At 38.2% G+C, this 22,176-nt stretch overlaps 1 protein-coding gene and 1 long non-coding RNA gene across 3 annotated transcripts; one reads left to right on the top strand and one right to left on the bottom strand.

The window, feature by feature from the left end:
- Window positions 1–6,568: 6,568 nt before the first annotated feature.
- LOC136665463 (uncharacterized) lies at window positions 6,569–9,029 on the top strand. Its single transcript, XR_010795248.1, has 3 exons — window positions 6,569–6,667; window positions 7,388–7,510; window positions 7,870–9,029. It is a non-coding gene; the product is annotated as an uncharacterized lncRNA (long non-coding RNA).
- Window positions 9,030–17,942: 8,913 nt separating this feature from the next.
- tob1a (transducer of ERBB2, 1a) lies at window positions 17,943–21,964 on the bottom strand. Of its 2 annotated transcripts, none has more exons than XM_066642928.1 (2): window positions 21,764–21,964; window positions 17,943–20,024 (listed from the first exon to the last, which is right to left on the bottom strand). In XM_066642928.1, exon 2 carries the CDS (start codon window positions 19,862–19,864, stop codon window positions 18,890–18,892), a length of 975 nt encoding a protein of 324 aa, XP_066499025.1. In that variant the 5' UTR covers window positions 19,865–20,024; window positions 21,764–21,964; the 3' UTR covers window positions 17,943–18,889. The 2 variants fall into 2 exon arrangements, with proteins under 2 accessions (XP_066499025.1, XP_066499026.1); XM_066642929.1 differs by having other exon boundaries at window positions 21,867–21,940.
- Between the last annotated feature and the right edge of the window lie 212 nt (window positions 21,965–22,176).

The raw sequence follows: 22,176 nt of genomic DNA, 5'->3' as shown, positions 1-22,176 counted from the left end.
AAGTTTCTTATATATTAGATCTAACATACAACTAGAATGTTATATAGATGTGCTAGCATAAATGAGCAATATCATTAAGGAGTTGTTTTTTTTTTTACCACATTTTGCCATTAAAACATGGTTTGGACTGAGAATCTACCTCTAATAAGCTCAACATATGTTACGTTTTCTATCCAACCTGCTAAAATAAAGCCAAATCAATACATTTCAGAACAAAAGATACATATCCAATTATTCACATTACAATTTAGCTGTGTAGCACTTCACATCCTACTGTAAAACTGCATTATCAAAACATGAGCAGATGCATCAAATCTTGCTCTCTCTTTAAAAAAAAAAGACACAATCAATGTTGCTGTCTTCCTGTTCAGCAGAAACGAATGACAAACTCAGTAATGCCTCCTCACTGAATCACTAATGTCAGTGTTTGGACCCTGCCATTAATGTGCCAACTGCAAACACTGCCAGATTCAACTTTGGTTAAATGAAACACATGAAAGAGATACACTCCTTCAAACAGAGAAAAATACACCTTTTTGTTCTTTTCTTTTTTTCTCAGTGATGATTCGATATAACACGGAAAGGAAGCACTCGTCTTTGAAGCACATGGACTTAGACAGGTGTGGGAGCACTATGTGAAGTGTCCCTGGGGAGGTCCTTGCTTAGAAAAAATCCAGCTTGATTGTTTTCTTTCTCTCTCTCAGGTAAACTTCAGAACTTCTCTTTGGTCTTATAAGAGAAGTTCCCCCAAGGATATTGGATTTTTATTACTATTGTTGCACCGACATCATCTCTAAAGTTTCCTAGGAGCAGTGATTTTCACAGAAGTAACAGTTGTGCTTATACACCTAGTCATTTGAAATGTATACATGTTTCAAGGGATAAATAGAGATTAGATATATGATAATCTACTCATATATATTTATATATATAAACTCCCACTATTAGAAAAAACAATAGATAGCCTTTATTTTGAGAGAGCTACTCTTGCTTAGTTCTTTTTTTTTTTTTTTTTTGCGGAGACAACTTAATACTATGGGTCTTAAAGGATGTGTAGTTACCAAGTTACTGAGAAAGTAAAATAAAATAATAGTTTCTGTTCAGTGGACTGGGCAGTGTTCTGACTTCAACATCACTGAATATGTTTGGGATTGCTTGGTAAATGGGAAGCAGAAAACGCCCTAACTTCTAAGATTGAGCTATAGAAATTTGGAAAAATGAATCCCTGCAAATTTAATTGGAAACACAGAAATTAAATCCCCTGAAGAGTGAACTTATAATCACTTATTGATTTAAAGACTCATTCAGTTACTATACCTTTAAAATAAATCAAACCATCCAAACATACTCTTTTTCTGCTATGATTTTCCCCAAAGACGGTTCTTCATGTTATGAAATAGCCAGCTTATTGACACCTATTGGCCTGGATGTATCAGAAATCCTGTAGTATGACCACTCTCAACTGTGGGCATAAACCACCTATTATGTGGAGCATAAACCCATCTATTTAGGGATTACAATCCCTATCCATATCCATTTGATTCTTGATCTCATAAGAGTACCAAATTATTGATAACATATATAAGTCAAAAACAATGATTTTAATAAATATTTTTTGCTTCTATATAGAAAAAAATGACAAATTGTTCTTTTAAACCTCATTACACTCAAACATCTCATTTAAAAAAGTGTAGGATTCCAAAATGATCATTTGCTGCACTTTGTTTTTTAAGAGTGTAAGCATGGAAAGAAAATTTTGACTTATGCAGGGTGTAACAGCACTGGAGCTGAGAGAGTAGTTTGGTTGTTGTGGTTTGGTGGCTCCTCTGTTCTTGTGTGTGCTCTTGTTTATTCCCTCCCCCCGCGGAACCTGGCAGGTCCCAGTGCTGACGTCGGCAAGAGCCAAGAACTGGGCCTCTGCCAAGAGCCACTCTAAATCACTGCAGCTCCTAATGAAAGCCCCCCATCCACCTCCCCCACTGCCAACCCTCCCAGCCTCCTGCCACCCGTCACCTCTCCCACTCCCAGCCCGGCTCTGCTAGCTCACAATCACGTGTACAAATACAGAGATACAGCCAAACTAACACGTGATCATATCTTCCTTAGTCAGACTGGTACTGCATTTAAAATTCTGTCCAATGCATTACAGTGTTATGCAGCAGTTAGGACACCTCTAGTCAAATCTCATTTTCTAAGTTGATTTTCTAAGTAAAAATAAGTGAACACCTCCTCTAGTGTGAAGTGTACATGACATTTTCTGCTCTTTTAGAGTAAAATGTCTATTTATTTTATGGCTTTAGAATTTTGGATAACTTTTAAGCAAGCTACATTTTCCAAATATTTACTGAATTTAACCTATTGGAAAATAAATTATCCTAAAATCTCCATTCACTTTTGAACGGGCCAAATTTTATTTCTTCAACTGTTATGTAAATATCAGCAGATAAACAGGAATAACGCATTAAAATATGCTGATATATCACTTATAAAAACATACTCATTGTCAAATCAATCTAATATTATTTGAGCAGGGGCAAACTAACTTTGTGCACTTGCTTTCATACAATTACTGCTCTCCTACATTTACATATTCTACAGATTTTTATTCACTACATTCACTGACAATAGAAATCAAATGCTTGTGTAAACAATTACGATCATATCAACTATCACACTCACAAAGTTCACACACTGAAGAAAACATGCAGATTGTAACATAACAAGGCCCTCTGCTCTCTCATGATAATGTGCCATAGTGACGTGTTAACACACACACACACACACACACACACACACACACACACAAAACATCCCCAGATCTTCACACTGAGCTACGATGCCTGGCTGCACACTCACGTCACACATTGTCCATCTTGACAGTGAAATTGTCTGTGAAATTTCCAGTGGAGCTGAGAGAAAGGAGAAACATGTGATTTGTGATTTCATAAACCCTGCTTCTAGACTTTTCTTCAGACCTCTAAGGTCAGAGAGTATTTCTGGAATACCCCATAACAAATTATACATAGCTCTTTCATCAACATTAACTTTTTGTAGCATAATATACTAATAATATACTATTAAACAAGTCTGAAAAGCACCTCTTTAGTAAAAGCACAATACATAGGCCGACTGTACTGAAGTTCACTTGGATTAAAATATTACTGAAAATATGTAATGACCAGAATCAATATAAGCATTACTTAATAAAATAAAATGATAAGTGGAAAGAGTACAGAAAACCCAATTTTAATGAGTGCTTGTATGTATAGGTTATTGATGACATTATTTTACAGTAAATTGAAGTAATAGCATTGTTTTTGGGGTCGGGGGGGCAGATATCTGCAGATATCTGGCAATATCTATTGGCCAAAATATGTTTGGAGTCCAAATTTAGGTTTTTTAAATTTATTTATTTATTTTATTTATTTATTTATATTTAAGAGCCTTTAGCTATCTATTCACTCATATAGCCCTTTAAATACATGTCAAAATGTTTGTTTAGTATGCAAAATCACTACTCAAATGTAATTGGTTACTAGTCAAAAGGAGGGTATTAACATAATATTTTAGATTTTCAAATACAGCTCTATAAACTATTAAAGCTCTGTCTAGATCCTCATGGTTTGCCTGCTCTGACTGCCAGAAATGACTGGAAGAAATGTAGGCAAGTTAATACATTTTTTCAAATTCACTGATGGTCACAATGCTCAATGCCTAGTTTCAGTCAGTGGGGTATAAATCTTTCATGGATCTGATACATTTGAGAAGAGAGAGAATTGCATTTGTGATCCACAAAGGATCATCCAACGTTCAACCTGAATTCACTAATGCTGTCATAGCTGAATGCCATCAAATCCTCAGTAATATCTCTAATATCTTGCAACTTGTGCTAATGAGTAATGCTAGATTATCCTATATATGTTTATTGTGCTATGCTCCACAGAAAAAGATTATCTGACTGGAGTGTGAGTAGGCTGTTTGTTTCTCATGCTCCTTGTAAATGGAATTTAGGTAATAAGTCTCAGAGCTGACTCTCAGACAGGACACAGTGTCCTAGCAGCCCTGACCTGGATCCGACCCATGACTACTCAGGCTTGTCTTCCACTGATGAAGCCCACCAGTGATGTGTTCAGAGAGAGTTGGAGATGAGTCCAACTCATTTTGCCCCTTTCACTAGCAAACTACTACTAGAAACTACTCATCTTCTCAGTGGTAAGCTATTTTGCTAGCTGTTTGTGTTTGCTACAAATGGAGGGCTTGGTGGTCTCATGTTTACTAAGTTTAGGATTTATTTAAAAATTAACAGTTAGTTAAAAAAATTTGATAAAAATGTTTTTTTAATTGCACAATAAAAAATATGACCACCATGACCAAAACGCTTTTAAATAAATTGGGCAAAATGGATTGTACCAGGATATTGCAAAGTATTAATATTAGTAAACTTAATATTTGTACAGTAAGGACAGGAATTTGTAGGGCATAGCTACAGTGGAACCTCTACTTACGAACTTGATCCGTTCCGTGACCCGGTTTGTAAGTAGAAAAGTTCGTTTCTCGAGTCAATTTTCCCCATTTAAAATAATGGAAAAGCAATAAATGCGTTCCAGCCCCCACCCCTGCATCTGCATTTTCTGGTCATATTTAAACATTACAATCTTATTATTTATTACTGTTAAAAATAAAAGCTGTTCTACAGGTGGAGCAGGTGTAAAGATGGCTACTGACAATTTACAAAGTTTTATCTACTTAATATGCTTTAATTTTGTCAGTTTATTCAATTTGAAACAGCACTATCTGTTGTTAGTGTACTATTCAAATTAGCACTTAATTAAGTTATTAAACAGTTATTAAAATGAAATGTGCCAGTCAATTACAATTTATGGACATAAAAGCCACCACATAAGAAGTAGTCAAGAAAACAGGCAAGATATTATTTTCCACAATTCTTCCTATTGCTATATTACTATTATTGATATTTTTTATGTAAAACAATCATTTTATCATACATTTACAGCTTTTTGTCTGTCTGTATTTGTTTCTGTATATGCCTGTTTGAAACATGGCCATTCTCATATGGGATACCCGAACACTGATGGATGCACTGGTTCATTCAGGGACTACAAAGCAATTTGTCTCATCATCTCATGTGAGCTGCAGTTTATAAAAATTATTATTTTTTAAATGTATAACACTTTCCTAAGAATGTTTGACTATTCTGATGGTAAAAAATGACTTCTCCTTTAAGAATGTGGACACGGAGCTGGGAGGACTTTCTGTTAGCCCATTACATTTAAGAGTGCCATCTTCCTTTTCTTTCCACCCCATCACCTGGTGTTTAACACCAAGGCATCCATGCAGTTATGCAACACCACCCACAGCCAGTGGAGCTTCTCTGCACCTCCTACATCCACTCAAAAGATCCAACCAGGCCACAGGCTTCCAGACCCCTTAGTGCATGTGGGAGAAGGAGAGAGAGAGAGAGAGGAGAGAGAGAGAGAGAGAGAGAGAGAGAGAGAGAGGAGAGAGAGAGAGAGAGAGAGAGAGAGAGAGAGAGAGAGAGAGAGAGAGAGAGAGAGAGTCATAGTCATGATCACAAAAAAAAAAATAAAAAAACAAACAAAAAAAACAATTGTGGGGGATAGCCCTCAGGCACTTTTGAAAACTATGTGATGAATTTCATCATATCATAAGCCCACGCTAAAATAAGTCTTTGTTTATTGAGATGAGCATTGTGCACTGAAGCTGAACCTGTGGGACTCTGTAGCATAATAGCACAATTCGGTACACACTGTGCTCCATGTATTAAATATTTGCAAAATAATAACAATATCCATTAGGCAGAACTGCCCAGGGTAATTGTCAACATGACAGAATGTGAGGTATTTATGATAACATGCTATAATAAAGATTCTATGTAAGGGATATATTCACTGAAATAGAAAACATGTCTTATACATAGAATAATGCTTAAATACTCGTTATGATTGCACCAGTTACTTTTTGTTACATCTGATCCAATTATTTGTATATTTTTAGGCAGGGGTCCTCAGACTTTTTCATCTAAGGGTCAGCTCACAGTTTTTTAGTCTTTCGGTGGGCCAGACTGCAGATGGAGAAGAAAACATCTAGAAAAAAACGTCTATATAGCATGAATATTTGTTTATATTTCGATACTAAATTCATAATATTTCGATAAAGTTACCGTGGAGTGACTTAAATATTCGAAAATATTTTGGCCCGGATGGCCTTCCACAGCGCTATTTTACCCATAGGCATTACTTTACTGTGCTCCTCTAGAGGGCTCCTCATGTTCCCAGATACTTTTTTCCTCTCCCAGGCCCAGAGAGTGAGTGATCTTCGCACATCGCATTTCTTTGTCCCTGCTATTGGTTTACAGAGACGTCAGTCACTTCTGACCCGGTAATAGGACCCCGCTCACAGCTGGCAGCCGCTCATTGGTCCACAGCTACACTGAATCTAAGAAGGAACGCCCTCATCTTTGAATTCACGAAGACTTTACGTCAAAGCTTCCCGTTGCCTGGGCGCCTAGAGCTCCAGATCTGTGCGTTACCATTACGCAGGAAATAAAGGCATGTTTACTGTGGCGTGGTGAGCAAGGGATTGTCTTTTGGAGGTTTTTCACTGGGGCGGTGCTTCTCCCGAGACAGTAAGTGATTTTTCAAGACAGAATTTGAAGAGATTTTACATGTCTTTTATGGTTTAAAAGTCCGAGTTGAAATGGTGTCCTGCTCCAGGTGCAAACAATCAGTAACGAGCAGGGTGGGCTTTCTCTTTTTTGTTGTTGTTTTTGGAGAACGTTTCAGAAGTGTAGGCGACTGAAACTCTGTGTGCGGGTAGTTTAGGGTGACCAGACGTCCAAAGCCTAACCCCCCTCAAAATATATATATATATATTGAGATACTAAGTCATTATATTGAGATTGTATACTATCCTAATATATTGACTTAATATCTCAAAATAATGAGATATTAATGAATAAAAAATGGGTGCCTTTTTATTTTTATCATTTTATGTGGCAGAAACAGGATTCCATACTATTAGGTGGACTGGTTGGATGGAAAAAAACGAATATTTTTATTTATATATTATATTATATTTATTTATTTATTTCTCAGATATGACACTGAAGGATTTGGAAAGGGGCTGCAGTCCACAATCCTCTTTAGCTCGTAGTGACATGTTAATTCAGCTTTAAATTTTCCATTTCTTATCAAAGTTTTCTACTCAGAAATATGTCCTCAAAATAAATGATTGTTCTTAATGGCTGCTTGACTGGATAAATAAATAAATAAAGGGTGGTCTTTTGACTTTTGCCCTTTAAAACGTATGTACATTAAAACACAACATGTTTGTTATTTCCCTAAAGGTGCCATTTCAGAGACAAATTTTGGTTATGACAGCAGTGCTATGGAGGTCTTTTGTTTCAAAAAGTCACACATGTCTGTGTATCGACAAAACACAACCAGAGAGAGCAGGCTTGAGTTCACAGGTAAACATTAAATTCTGCAGAACTGTGTGCGGTAGGGATGGGCTATACACTGTAATAAGGTCAACCCAGAGTCAAAGCAAGGAAATATTTAAAAAAAAATAAATGAATTCAACACCAGAAAGACAAAGAGGGGAAAATGATGCCAAGTAACATGTTTTAAAAAGAGTTGGGTCTTTGGGTCATTTATTTTTTGCACTACCTCATCTTTTATTAACACTCTGTAATCATTTGGGAACAGAGGAAACCTTTGCAGTAGTTTTGATTGTGAAATGTTTGCCCATTTGTGCTTGATACTTTTGTGTATGTATTTTTTCCTAATGTGCCAAATGTTTTCAATTTGTGACATGTTTGGACTGCAGCAGGTCCACTTCAGCACTCAGACTCTCTACTCCAGACACGAATGAAGAATGTGGATTGGCATTTTCTTGCTGAAATTAGCAAACTTTCCCTGAGAAGATGTCATCTGGCTGATAGCATATGTTGCTCCAATGTCTGTAAATATCATTCAGCATTAATCTTGCCTTCACAGATGTGCAAGTCACCCTCATTGTATACTAATGCATACCCATACCATAATGGATGCTGGCTTTTGGACTGTGTGTTGATAACAAGCCAGATGGTCCCCCTCTGTTTAGCCTGGATGATGTATTGTCATTGAATACATTTTTTGTAATGTAAAAAAAATCCATTTTGATTTATCAGACCACACAACCATTTTACATCTCACCTCAGTAAATCTTAAATGAACTTTAGCCCACAGAAAGCAGCAGTATTTCTGGACCATGTTTATATGATTGCTTTTTTATATAATAGTGTTGTGCCTTGCCTTTGTAGATGCAGCGACAACCGGTGTTCACAGTGGTGTTCAGAAGAGTTTCTGAGACCATGCAGTGATTCACACTACACAATCATGTCTTTTTCTAATGTAGTATCACCAGAGGGCCTAAAGATCACTGCCTAATATTGGTTTTCAACCTTGTTCCTTGGATATCTCTATATTCTCTGAATATTTCAGTGCTAGTATGTTCCATGGAGTATGACATCCCCAGGCTTGAATTGTTGCACAGAGCAGTGAACCCCTCCCCATCGTCAACTCTGAAAGACTCAGCCAGGGATGGAATGCTTTTTTTTTTTTTTTTAAACCCCAATCAGCTCACTGACCTGTTGCCACAATTATATTTTGTTTCACAAACACATTACTGTTCTGACAGTGAAGACGATATGGTCGTCTTGTGTGACTAGAAATTGCAGATAGGGTATGGGGAGAGGATGTGTCATAAGATTGTATGGTTTATTTTGAATTATGCCTTGTTGGTGACACACAAACTCTTACTCTGCTACGTCTCGACTGGGTAGATTGTGTGGTTTGTGCAGTATGACTGTAACATTAGGCTACCAGTGAAAACAGTTCTTGGAGGCTGAAATTTACAAACAGATTGTGTAAAGTAGCCCCAATTCATATTCAATTAAAAGTATTTCTACTATAAAAACAATGCTTCAGTAAAGTAAATTCTCAAAAAACAGCCAGAGTTCACATGCGAAATAGCAGCTCCAAAAATTACCTAAGTACTAAGTAACTTTAGAACCGCAACAAAATGTCTTAATACAGCCAGCATCTATCAGCACAGATAATAAAGTTTGCAGAGCTCCATTGTTTTCGTTTCCTGGATCCCTTTGGTCCAAACTAAAACTTTAAAGATCCAAATAAATAAATAAATAGTGTGACAAAATCACAAAGCAACACCAACAAAATATAATGAAATTAGTCACAGAATTAATGATTAAACGTGAATGGTTAAAATGTAAAAAGTATTTAAGTATTTGATCTAGTATAACAGGCCTGGAAAAATAATTCTTTCATTAGTTTGTTATATAAAACTGCTTATCCAGTTCAGGGTCGCTGTGGGTCCGGAGCATACCCAGAATCATTGGGCGCGAGGCAGGAATACACCCTGGAGGGGGGCCTAGAAAGAGTAAGAATATTGAAATAGAAAAGAAAAAGAAATGGCGTGTGTCATAGCTATGAATTATTCAAATGTGGCTTTCATATAAGCCTTATGTCTATAAATTATTTTTTCCAAAATTAATGACCATAGAGTATTATTTTATTATGTAATAGACAGAATGGTAGAGGTTATTTCAGTAAAATTTTTCTTTGTGACAGAAGCCACTGAGGTCTGATTCATGAGCTTGGAATCATTGGGCGCAAGGCAGGAACACACCCTGGAGGGGGCGCCAGTCCTTCGTAGGGCAACATACACTCACACATTCACTCTCACACTTACATTGATGGACACTTTTGAGTCGCCAATCTTGGCAGGTAGTGGGATTATCACACCTGAAAAACACACAGCCGAAAATCACACCTGTCCAATAGGATAAGAGACAAATTGTATATAAACATTTATTTATATAGCACTTTTCAATGATATACTACAATACATCATGCTGTACAACAGAGAATATAAAAATACAAAAATGTAGAATTCATTCATTGTCTGTAACCGTTTATCTAGTTCAAGGTCTTGGTGGGTCCGGAGCCTACCTAGAATCACTGGTCGCAAGGAAGGGACACACCCTGGAGGGGGTGCCAGTACTTCCCAGGGTGACACCCTCACACATTCACATCTATGGACACTTGTGAGTAGCCAATCCAACTACCAACATATGTTTTTGGACCATGGGAGTAAACCCATGTGGACACAGGGAGAACAAACCAAGTCACCTTGAGTGGTGTGTGTGTTTATTAGTAAAAAACAACACAAGTAAACACAGAATGTTTTTAAATTTTTTAGTGTTGCCCTGTGAAGGACTGGCGCCCCCTCCAGGGTGTATTCCCGCCTTGAGCCCAATGATTCCAGGTAGGCTCTGGACCCACCGCGACCCTGAACTGGATAAGGGTTACAGATAATGAATGAATGATTGGGCCACCGTTAGCAGCAACAGCTGCATTCTGGTGTTTGCAGTAACTTGCAATGAGTCTTTCACAGCGCTGTGGAGGAATTTTGGCCCACTCACCTTTGCAGAATTGTTGTAATTCAGACACGTTGGAGGGTTTTCTATGGCATCAAAATATGTTCTAAATTTCTGAGAAGCAAAAAACAGAATCCATAATTAATAAATGACATTTTGTAATTGAGTAACCCGTCATTAATATTGACAGTTATAAAAACAGGTTTGTAAACAGAATATTTCTGTATATAATCAACTATTTAGAGTTTAATATTCTTGAAGAATCCGTTTTCGCTTTCATTCCGCCTTTTCTCAGTTGCGCTTCTCTCAGTCTCGCTGTCGCCTCCAGAAGTTTCTTACTTTTGATGGGGGGCAGGATCTAGATATTCATTGGCTGCTGAAGTTGAGCCCCACACACTCATCCGTAATGCAGTCTGCCATCTCTTGAGTTTGGAGACACCTTAAAGGCTAAGCACCACTTAACGGACCTCCATAAATATTTCACATTATTGTAGTTACTGACAGATATAAGTATGAATTAAAATGAAAATAGCAGCTTAATTTGCTTTAAAACTGACAATTTTATTAAATTGACGGAAAAACCCGAGCTCGCTACGGAAATTCTCGAACGCAACCGTGACGTCACTGGTGGACAACAGCCGCGGTAAAACACCGTTATGACTGACTGTTATGACAGTATCTAGCTAAATAACCAACATTATTCATGACAATAGCCTAGCAATTAGCTAAACTCAAATGTAGAGGTACCGTTATTCTTGTAAATGTGATCGAAGTCGAACTCGAATTCATCCGACACTATAAACCTCCGTAATGCAGCTACGTAGCCGAGTATAATCTGAGCCACCGAGTTTAGCGAGTCAAGCTAACGTTAACTAACACCAACTAAAACAGGCGAAGTGAGTGTCCTTACCCTGTTTACCTCCATGTTACAGAGGCTCTTGAACACCTTTCGTTGGTGTCCTTACATGCCCATATTGTTGGAAAAGCGCCAGTGAAATGAGCTACAGATAACGGAGTGAGCGGATGGTCCTTTCCAAAGTGCCCGTTTAAAGTGGACAAATTTAGTCCATTTTCTGGATATTGTGGGATCTTTGGGCCATTTGTGCACAGATGTCCCACTGTACATTGAATGATTGCAGCCACAAACAACACACCTTTTCGTCATTTTGCATTAAATTAAGTGCAGCTTCTAGAGTTGTTGTCCACCATCTACGTCACAGGCAAGACGCCTATTAGAGTTTCCCAACACCGTTTGGGGGGAGGGGACCAACGGTCTTTTAAACCTTATTCCTTGAATTAGTAAGAAATAACATGTTTTCTGACTGTCAATAAACACAAGTTAGGAACTCAAACTCCACTGTATTTATTTGTTTGACACTTTCATAGAGCTGCTGCTTAGCCTTTAAGTGATCCGAAACAGCAAAAACAAGTCAGTGTTACCCACAGGAACAGGAATTGCGCAATAACCTCATCTCAGCTCATGCTTTTCAATGTTTGGAGCTCTCTCTGTTGTCTAAAAGGCATGGCAGAAGCAGAGACAATTTTTGTTTACTACTACATTACAGACACTAAAGTTTTGTAAACACATTACACCGGTTTTGAGCATGCAGTACAGAGTTAGCAAATGGTGAATTTTCTGAATTTTATAAATAAGGGCCATTTGATTGCAATCATGAACTTTGTCTTTACGGCCAGTGAACAAAGTCCTTCTTTAAGTCACTGACAATATTTTGGGGGTCTTTAGTGAGCTTTTCCCTGCAATCACATGCCATTCTCGCTGGGCACTACTCACTTTCAGGCTTATATTTTACAGATCTTGCTTTGTGAAATATCTCTATTGATTTTGGTTAAGTTTATAATCTCTGTTCATCATCTAATCTGATATCACCTATAAAGGGAAAGAAAATGATGCAAGCTCAAGCAATGTAAACAACACCTCCATGACTCAGCTATGGGTAGCTTTTCCCATCTGCACTGCCTATGAATTTACAAAACAGCATACACCACCAGGGTTTTTCAGCCCGCTATCTATATGGCACCTCTACAGCATATGGTTGATTTCCATGGACAATAATTGTATGTGTCTAGAAATACATTAATAATAAAAGCTGGTGTGCAGTTGCTTCAGGCACTACCCATTGGCATAAATATTATACCCATAGGTTTGTAAAGATGCAAACCTGCATTCATTCGTCATTGTACCACGTACAAGGAATTGGGACAAAGAAGTTGGGTTTAGGTCTGGGCTGTTACTAGAGAGTAATGATTAGGGGGGGGCTAAGCTTTAACCAGTGTGGTCTAGGGGTAATTACCATGTACAGATTAAGCAAAGCCACAAGGAGCTGCTGTTTTTACAAAACATCTACAGGTAGAAAAACAAAACTGTGTTGTGAACAACACACTATTAACTGATTATATACAGGTATCTGTAAAATATAGGGTCATAACGTCAGGAAAGAACATTCAATTCAGTCTAAATACTGCATTGTTTGATGCATGAACATTTTAACAGGCTTTTTCAGCAGGATTACTTTACATTCGTCAATTGTCATGTTTCCTCTGCTAGCATAATGCTGTTTCAGCTAGTGCATCAGTGTATCAGACTGGTTCATTAAAGATTGTAATAGGCATTCAATTAATGTTATTTCTTTATTTTTGTCTTGAAATGACACTCACTACACCTTCTCTCCGCATACAGTGTGTATTCTGTCAAGAAAGCAATACAGATTGACAACCAATGGTGTAAAAGGGTTACACAGTAACAGCAGCAGCTTCCCAGGTCCTACTGCGATCAAGTTTCATTACACTGTTAATATGGAGACAGAGAGGACCATTGTTGAAAATGAAAGAATAGTCTGTGTGGCTCATTCCAATTAAATCTTCACAGCAGTGTTCCAAAATCCAGACCAAAACAAAATCTAACATTCTCATTTAATCTTGCAACCCCTCTGAGCCCATGTCGAGACCTCCAAGTGAGTTGAAACCCCCAGACAGGGAATCCCTGTGCTAGAATATAAGACCACATTCACAGTTTAATTATCATAGTTTGAGCCTTGGGGAATGTATTCTTCTTCAGTTCCTACTGCTGCATTATTGACATAGCCCAGTCCTTGTGGGTTCACACTTTTTGTAGTAGGATTCCTCCTACTACAGTTTTTGGGACTAATATTTTCCCTCTCTCAGGTTTTATCACCTTCCCTCCACTGACAGGACTGGTGAAAAAACAACAACAGGGTTGAGATTACTTTCTAAGAGAGAATAATGTGAATGGGTGTGTGTTTTACAGGAATGACTGAGATTCCATTGTGAGCTGAAAGCATACCAGAAGTGACTAGCTATTTAATGCTGGACTGATGATGTCCTACATGTTCTTTGAGAAAAAAAATAAAGTTATTTTCTGTTGATGTATTGTATTTTAAACACTAATCACTAAAAAAGCTGATGTCAGGAGTGGCCTTTAAATTACAATTACTAATTTGTGCTCCCATTATTACTCCTTAGCACATTTAAATTATTTAACTTGTATTTAAAAACCCTGAGAAACACAGTGTATGTGAAACTATGCATAATATTCATCCTGTTACATTCTAGTACATTTCTGAGAACAAAGAATTGTATCTCCCTCTTTGTAAGTTTTCAAATTTTGACATAATTTAAACATAACAGTTTTTTACACAGGGTGAAAAGGCTTGGAATAAAATCTGTCATTTTCATTCAAGGTTAAGAATGTCTCCTGCATTGTTACCATTTTGGAGAAACAAATTTTTGCTCATGTATAAATTATTCTTCAGTTCTATACATTTGGCCTTTGAATGGCTTTTTTGGTGTTTGAATGGCAGTAAAGGCAGAGTGCATCACTTGGAAATCTCTATAGAAAAACACTGACCAGTGTTATTCCCTGTAGCAGCTGCAAATGAGCCTAAGGTCAGCATGCCCAAAGGCCGGTGAATAAAACTACTCATCGCTGAATTATGGAGTAGAGCAACAGTGTTCTGCGGTGTGATGGAGATTTTGTGATCCACAACTAATCACCCAAAATAAGTACAGGCTGAATGCCATCAGATTCTCACAGCAATGATATATAGGGACAGACGTCCCAGAAATGTAGAGACTGTTGCTGCAACAAAAGGGAAATAAATTAGAAAAGAATTATTAATTTCAGAAAGAAAATGAAGGATAAGCAAGTGTCAACAAATGTCTGTCCATATCCAACAGTATCCACTCCACTGAAGACAGTCCTTTGTCCTTTGGCTTACACTGGAACTGTCCCTTATTCGAGGCTTTTGAAACGACTTATATGCTTACTCACTCTGTAGACAAAAGCTATTGCAAGTCCAGAACAACCTCGTCCATATTGACAAGGGTGAAGTGCAGAGGGAGGTGAAGGGGGTTCCTCTCCTCCATATCAAGACACTGCAAGGGGGGAGTGGTATTGTCTGACATAACATAGAAGAGGCTGATGTGCTGTACTGGAAAGCCATATATCGTCTAAAAAGGGGAAGCAGGGACTGGTTGTTTTGCTTGAAGCTTCTACACACTGGAGATAAGAAGGCAGGAGACATGATGCACACATGCAAGGTTGGGTGTGTGTATAACTGTTGCAGGAGATAACAGTAGCAAAACACTAAAAACATGTCCCCGTTATAGCCCTTGAGCAGAGTAGCCTTGTCCTTGGGAGTTCACTCTGTGTCTTAAAGTAAGTATTTCCATAGCGTAAACAGATTTTTCGCACTTGGAAATGAACCTAGATATGATGTAATACCCAAATGACATATTTGTCCATAAATAGTTCTGTTTCTAAATTCATTTGTTTGCAATATAAGGGTTTCTACATGTTCTAACAGTAATTGAAAACATATTTTAACCCATTTAGCAAATGTTGGCTAAATGCTAAGCTTTGTATTATTATTATTATTGACTTACCAACCAGTATTTTTTTTTTCCTTTTTATTTTGGTATATAATGTTATAGTTTGGTTTCATTTAAGGTGTTTATTTTCTGCATTCAGGCATAAAATATTACATATAAAGTCTAAATATAAACAAGATGTGCTTGCTAACATCTGGAGTCAAATGTGGAGTCGTGATGCATGGTGTAAATGGTGTGAGTAATTAATCATGCTAATATGAACCTGATAAAGTCATGTAATACATTTTATTTGTAAGGATTTAATATTGAATAGCTGTTTGGATTTTATGAAAATAGGTTTAAAGTTTGCAAAATAGCATCAGTGAATATTGATGAAATATAACTGGCTGTGTGTTGTTTTGCACGGCCTTATAAATCGTGTTTACACAAGTTTAATCTTTCAAAAACAAACATTCCCAGAGGAAAGAAAAGTCAAAAAGGAGATCTCCTTAATGTCTCAGCAGTTTCTCCTAGACAACAAGATCAGATGGAAATGAGCAATTAATGTTCCTTTGGGTTTTACTGACAATGGCTCCTGGGTTTTTCCCTTGTTTAGTTTGTAAATATTTGGAATAGTTTTTGAGATTAACTGACATATTTTTCAGGAAGCAATTGGTAAAATAATCCCATACATTTGAAAGACTTCATTAGTACCAAAGTCCAAAATACTGATTGTTTTCAACAGAGAACTGATGATTTTGCCACAGTTATTGTCACTGTCCAAAGGAAAGTGCATCTCCAATTTTGTTGATTTTTAAATCATTCAAAGCTGTCTATCATATGTGAAAATGTCATGATGAATGGACCAATAGAAATAATTAAACATTTTTGGAATAACACCTTCTATTGAAAGATAAGTTTTTTTTCCTTCTCTTATAAAGTTGCTATTGTGGAGATACATGTATTTCTTTAGACAGTGACAGAAATATCCTTTGAGGAAAAAACAATAACAAACAACACAAAACACGCTGAAACAACACAGAATTACTGAAACATCTGAAACATTATATGGTGAGGAGGACACTTAAGAAATTTCACCTTTTGATATGAAGTGTGAATTAGCCACAGGCACCAAACAACAGAACCACACACATATTCTCCAGTTATATATGAAGAGACTTGATTATTAACAAATTAGCCTTTAGAAGCAGGAAGCTCAGTCAGTTGATTCTGGATATATTACACAAAAAGTGCAAAAGCGATGTAGTGGGTGAGCTCATCTGTACACATCCAACTTATGCTGTCATTTCTCAATCATCACTCATAAACACAGTGCTATACATAGACTGCTTCTCACAGTTCTTGCAGCCATTAAGTGCTTAGCCAAGCAAGATTCCATTTTTAGAACTACAGGGTCGGTGAGAACTAAAGGACAGCAACCCCCCACCCCCACACACACACCTAATTCTGTATGTGTGAAAAGCCTGGAGGCCCCAGCAACATCAAAGATGCCACAGCAGACCTCAAGCTTCACGTGTCTGTTGAATCCCTCAGGGCTAGTCATGACAACCCCATCAGCAGAGTCACACGGGTGGAGACAAAAACAGTTTTGCCATGAAAGAACCTCCCTAAAGGATTCCCCCTGCCAGCACCAAGATGTAGCATGTTAAAGACTAACCAGATTATTTTGTGAAACAATAGACCCCACTTAAAAACTGGTGACAAGAATTGTGACTACCCCATTTTAATCACCTTGCAGTGATGTTAGCACTCATCTTTCATTGCCCACCTTCCTGAAAAAACAGGTTATACAAATAGAAAGAATGCTTCATATCAGCTTTGTTCAAGATGTTCTTTTGAAGCTTAGCCCTGATGTTTAAAGCCTTCAGGGTAAAATATTTTAGCTATTAACATCTGGAGACCAAAATATTTTAGATAAAACCATACCTTAGGTGTCACCGGTGAACCATAGCCACAGTGAAGGATAGTTTCAACAGCGCGGTCCGACTAATGCCACAAGGACATTACTGCCATTAGTAAAGCACCACTGAGCGAGGGCTATTTATTTGTGGTGTTCAGAGACAGCATGCTCTGTGGCGAAAAGAGGTTTTAAAAAGCTCAGTGACAGCAGCTAGGTAGATAAGCAAAGACTTATGTGCTTTATTACAAGTCCTGTTTGCTAATCTTCTGAGCCACATTAAAAACTAAACAGGTTTTCCTACCTTAACTGAGCAAATATATTTAGTCATTATACAATCTACCTAAAAATGTCTTTAAGGTGTAGTGAACCAATTTCCGTAGATTAGCCAAAGAATTCTGAAATGAAATCGTTTTTCCAAGTAGGAAACCTGCCAGGTGATTGGACTGATGAGAACAAAATGGAGTCACCTTCCTGACACTATAGTTTATCAGAAATCTCAAATATAATCTAGGCTTAGGTTTAAGGTTCAAGATTCTATGAATGAACATTGAGACCCTAAGAGCTTTAAACCTTTGAAATCACAGAATTTACCTTTGATCCCCACTACTTCTGCAATGTACTGTGATGGTATTATAATGTGTTCATAAAAACCTGGCCCTAACATTAATGAAAACAATGGTTAGACAAGGGTATATTTTCAAGCATTTTAATACAAACTTAATAAACTATCAGTACCTCTTAACATGTAAGACACTGACTCCAAATACTTTGTTATACCGTTTGTTTTTATCAAGTATTGCACAATGTGGGTACAAAATTAATATACGATTACATTTTATCCATAATATAGCAAAAATCTTTTAACTCTTAACAGAAAATACAACTCTTATGTTTTTTGTTTTTTTCTCAAAAAAGCAAATATTCTTAAATCCCACCACTACGGAATATTCTGTACACAATCTTTAGAATAGTTGATGTTTTTAAAGATGGATTCATTTTACAATTTCAATAAAAAAAAAGAAATAACACAAAAGCTGCTGCAGCCATCACAGATCACTGGAGTAGTAAAAAGATATAAATGCAATACCATGTCGTAGAAACAATATATACTCTGATATTTTACAAACTCTGTACTAAATTAAATTATACAATTAGAAAAAAGACCAGGAAATCCCACTTAGTATTTACGCCAATCTTTTGAAAATCAGCTGTCCAGCTATATCTTAAATACTGTAAGAGGCCATGACTTGTGTTTTAATTCCTCATAGAGATATCTTAAAACAGTCAATAAAAATAATTTTGTGCTTGGTTGGCAAAAGAAAAGAACAATATAATGTTGAGTTTAGGTAACCAAGCTTGGACATGTAGTACTACAAGCTTCATTATAAAAAGAAAAAAAGAAAGGGAAAAAGAAAACAGAAAAAAAAATAATAAACTCAAGGGGGCAAAGTAGTTCACCCTCGGGCTCATGCTCTTTCACTTGTACACTGGAACTGTACAGTTGACATGTAAGCTTTTCCTTTTTTTTCCTCTTTTCTATTTTTTTTTCTTCTTTTTCCAGCTTTTTTTTTTTTTAAATAAGCAACCCCCCCCAACCCATCACATATCTCTGGTCGTTTTAGTCACATCTTTGTTTCCTAGTTGGCCATAACTGGCTGGAATTGCTGGTTAGAATACTGCATGTTGCTCAAGCTGAAATTCAGGCCGTCCATCAGGGACTTCTCGTTCAGGCCCCCGTAGGCGGCAAACACGTCAAAGGCATTATTGTACTGGAGAGAGCTGAGGCTGAGGGAACTATCCCCAGGGAACATTGCACTTGGGCTGCCCTGGCCTTGTAGGCTGGGGAACACAAACTCCTTGGCATTGGGTGACAGGGCAGAGGTCTTCTGCTGCTGCCCACCCAAGCCGAGGCCATAGAGAGAATGCATCGATGTGGAGATGGCTTTCTGCTTTAAAAGGTTGTTCACATTCAGGCCCAGATTGGTGGGGGAGCTCCGTGCCACTTTGCCACTGTTCCGCCCGCTGCTCTTCATCTTGGTGGAGCCAAACTTGGTGGCAGCGAAGGTGGCAGTGGTGAAGGTTAAAGGCTGGGTGGAGCGGGGCATAAAGGTGGGGCTGACAGCGGCCGACTGGCCAAAAGGAGGGGACGGGGAACTGGATGTGGGCGAGGGTCCCACAGGCTCAGTGATTGGCATGAAGACTTGGGCCTCAGGGTTAAAGCTGTTCTTGATCTCCTTGTCCAACTCCAGCCCGTTTTCATTGCTATCATCCACATACAGCACCTTGACAGGTCCTTTTTCCCCGATCTGATAAGACACCTCAAAAGGATCGATCCAGACGCTAAGATCCTGAGGCAGGTTGTTGCGGACGTCTTCAATGTCCAACCCACTCTCTTTGGCTGCTTGCTCTACAACTGGGTCCACTTTCTCACCGACGTGTATGCAACGAAACCCAGACCCTTTGTATGGCTTGTCTGGATACCAGTGTCCCTCATATTTCTGTTTCAGCTGCCGCTCCAACTCCTCCCCGAAAATGTTGACACGTCGTCGCGGCAGCTTATTGTACAGGTAAGAAATTATAAAGTTGAGTGCTACTTGGATTTCAAGCTGCATAGCTGCTGAACTGCCCAGGTGTAAAACTGTAGTAGTATTTCCGATGACAGGTCAGAATTGAGTGTGGTATCAAGCCTTCCGCAGTTTCAGCTGGAGCCAGGCAAAGGAACAAAGTGCTGGTTGCAGAGGAAATGTCTCCTTCCACAGAGAGATCCAGTTCCTTGAAAGAGGCAAAGGGAGCCACATTAAAAATAAAAATACATACCTATAAAGACTAGTCATCATAACTGTCAACAAATAGCCCAGACGTTCTCAAATTATCCTGTTTAAATGTTAAAATTAGAACTTAAATGTTAGACTAGGAAATGCCTAGCGCAATTGGAAAAACAGTTTTGTTCTGTCTAATCTCCAAACGACAAAAGTAATTTGTGCTGAAATGGTTGTCATAATACCTTTAAACTATAAAGCCATAGCAGGAAAAAGTTCATTTTGGGACGTTTGGGAATACTGAACATGGCTTAATGTACTAAAATAACACCTAGGAACAATAAATGATGCTACAGTCACATGACCCTAGGAGGAGTCTTCTCTACTGACAAAAGGATCTGGATGTAAACCAAAATATAAACAAGTACCCTACGCGTTAATGCCCTATTATGTGGGTATAGACAGATAATGTGAAATTAGCCCAGAATTTCATTTTTAGATTACCACAGAGAATGCTCTTGTCCAGTATTATGAGCTAGGATGTTGTAGTTTATTAAGCTACGTTTTTACAGGTTTTAAATGCCTAGCAAACCATAGTTCACGGTTTAATTTAAGCAGATTATACATGGTCGTTATTACGAATTTTGAATGTGCTGGGTGCCTTTGTTTAACAACAATGCTTAATTAATATTTTTCAATGTCCTCAGAGGGTATTTGAGCGTATGTGAAGGTCTAGTTAAAAGTCAGCACTGCGCATTTTAATACAACGACTGCTAGTCCTGCTAGTTAGCCGCTAGCCCTGCACCTCAGCAGTGTCTAAATCGATGGGAGAACCTGCTGATAACGGTTGGCAACAGTTTGTTATGGAGAGAGGGAGGGTGGAAAAAAACAGAAGCCGCTCTATCGACGTAAGCCTGAGCTCTGAATGCAGTTTGTCGTCAGAGGCGAGCGCAGCTGCTGTGGGGCTCACGGATCTGATCGCGTTACATAATAACTAGCTTACACTGCACCCCGCACAAGTGAGACCAATCCAGCCGAGTCGGCAACGCTGAAGTAGATCTAGTTCAGGCTATTTTTAGAAAATAACGTGTTGCAGCGATCAGAACCTGAAGAACGTCGTTGATATAGAGGCTACCATGTTGAAAGCCTGTGTAGGAAGCGTACAACACCCATTTAAAGCCATTAACGACTGCGGCGAATCTGTTGAAACACTTCACGAGTCCTGCTTCCCTGAATTTTATTTCTAACTGCTCTTAACGTCTTATTCATGTCTAAGAATATGACTATAAGCTAATATGTGCAACTGCTGAGGCGTATTAGTGTAAATTCGGCTGTAAGTGTGCGGTGGCTCAGACAGCAGCAAATAACCGTTAATCAGTTAAAGGTTCTAGCTGTGCTCTTAAAACAGTTCTGCAAATAAACCACGTTAGAGCTGCTAATACAAAACAAATTGCAGGAATACTTAGAAACACTCGATAAACCTGCCATTAACACACCCCTCGACAGCAGAAACGGTTCTCAAAAATACATAAATATAACTAACGTTAGGAATAAACGGGAGTTTTTCTAGTTATCAACCCCTCCCTGATCCCGGAGCCTTGTCGAGCACTGACGCAGTAAGTTGGCTTGATATTTAACTTATGTCCTTGCTCGTACATTACACCATACTTTGCACACCAAGTCAGCTCTACGATGTTCCAGTAAGTAATTAAATACGAAGCTTAGAGAGCTCCACAAAGGAATGTTACTTACTTTCGTCTTTTAAAAAAAAGATTCTCAGTAGTTGAAGTACCGTTAACTAGTGCAAATAGAAAACTGTAGATATAAATAATTCACATTAAGTAACTTAACATACAAAAAAAAGATTATTCCAGTTTGTAGGCGCCTGAAAATTATTTTTCTTTCGTTGTAACCTTCTTAAAAGCGTCGTTCCACCCACCGCTACCTGGGTGTTTTTACAACTTCGTCTCCGACTGCTGTCACCCTCCTGTATTTATAGTTTTCCTCCGCCACGGACACGAGGGAGGCGGTGATGCGGTTTCAAAGGTCAAAACAATACGAACGTCCTCTCCGCATTTGTGATTGGCCTGAGTCACTAAATAGGCACGCCCCCAGCGTGACGACCATGGCGCTTATTGGGGCGTTTAACAGTCAATCACGGGAGA

This window comes from Hoplias malabaricus, chromosome 13 (assembly GCF_029633855.1).
Source record: "Hoplias malabaricus isolate fHopMal1 chromosome 13, fHopMal1.hap1, whole genome shotgun sequence".
NCBI lineage: Eukaryota > Metazoa > Chordata > Actinopteri > Characiformes > Erythrinidae > Hoplias > Hoplias malabaricus.
This window is presented reverse-complemented; position numbering and strand designations above follow the sequence as displayed.

What these genes read in the sequence shown, in the direction of transcription:
- tob1a (XM_066642928.1), bottom strand. Translation starts at nt 19,864, where the DNA reads ATGCAGCTTGAAATCCAAGTAGCACTCAACTTTATAATTTCTTACCTG.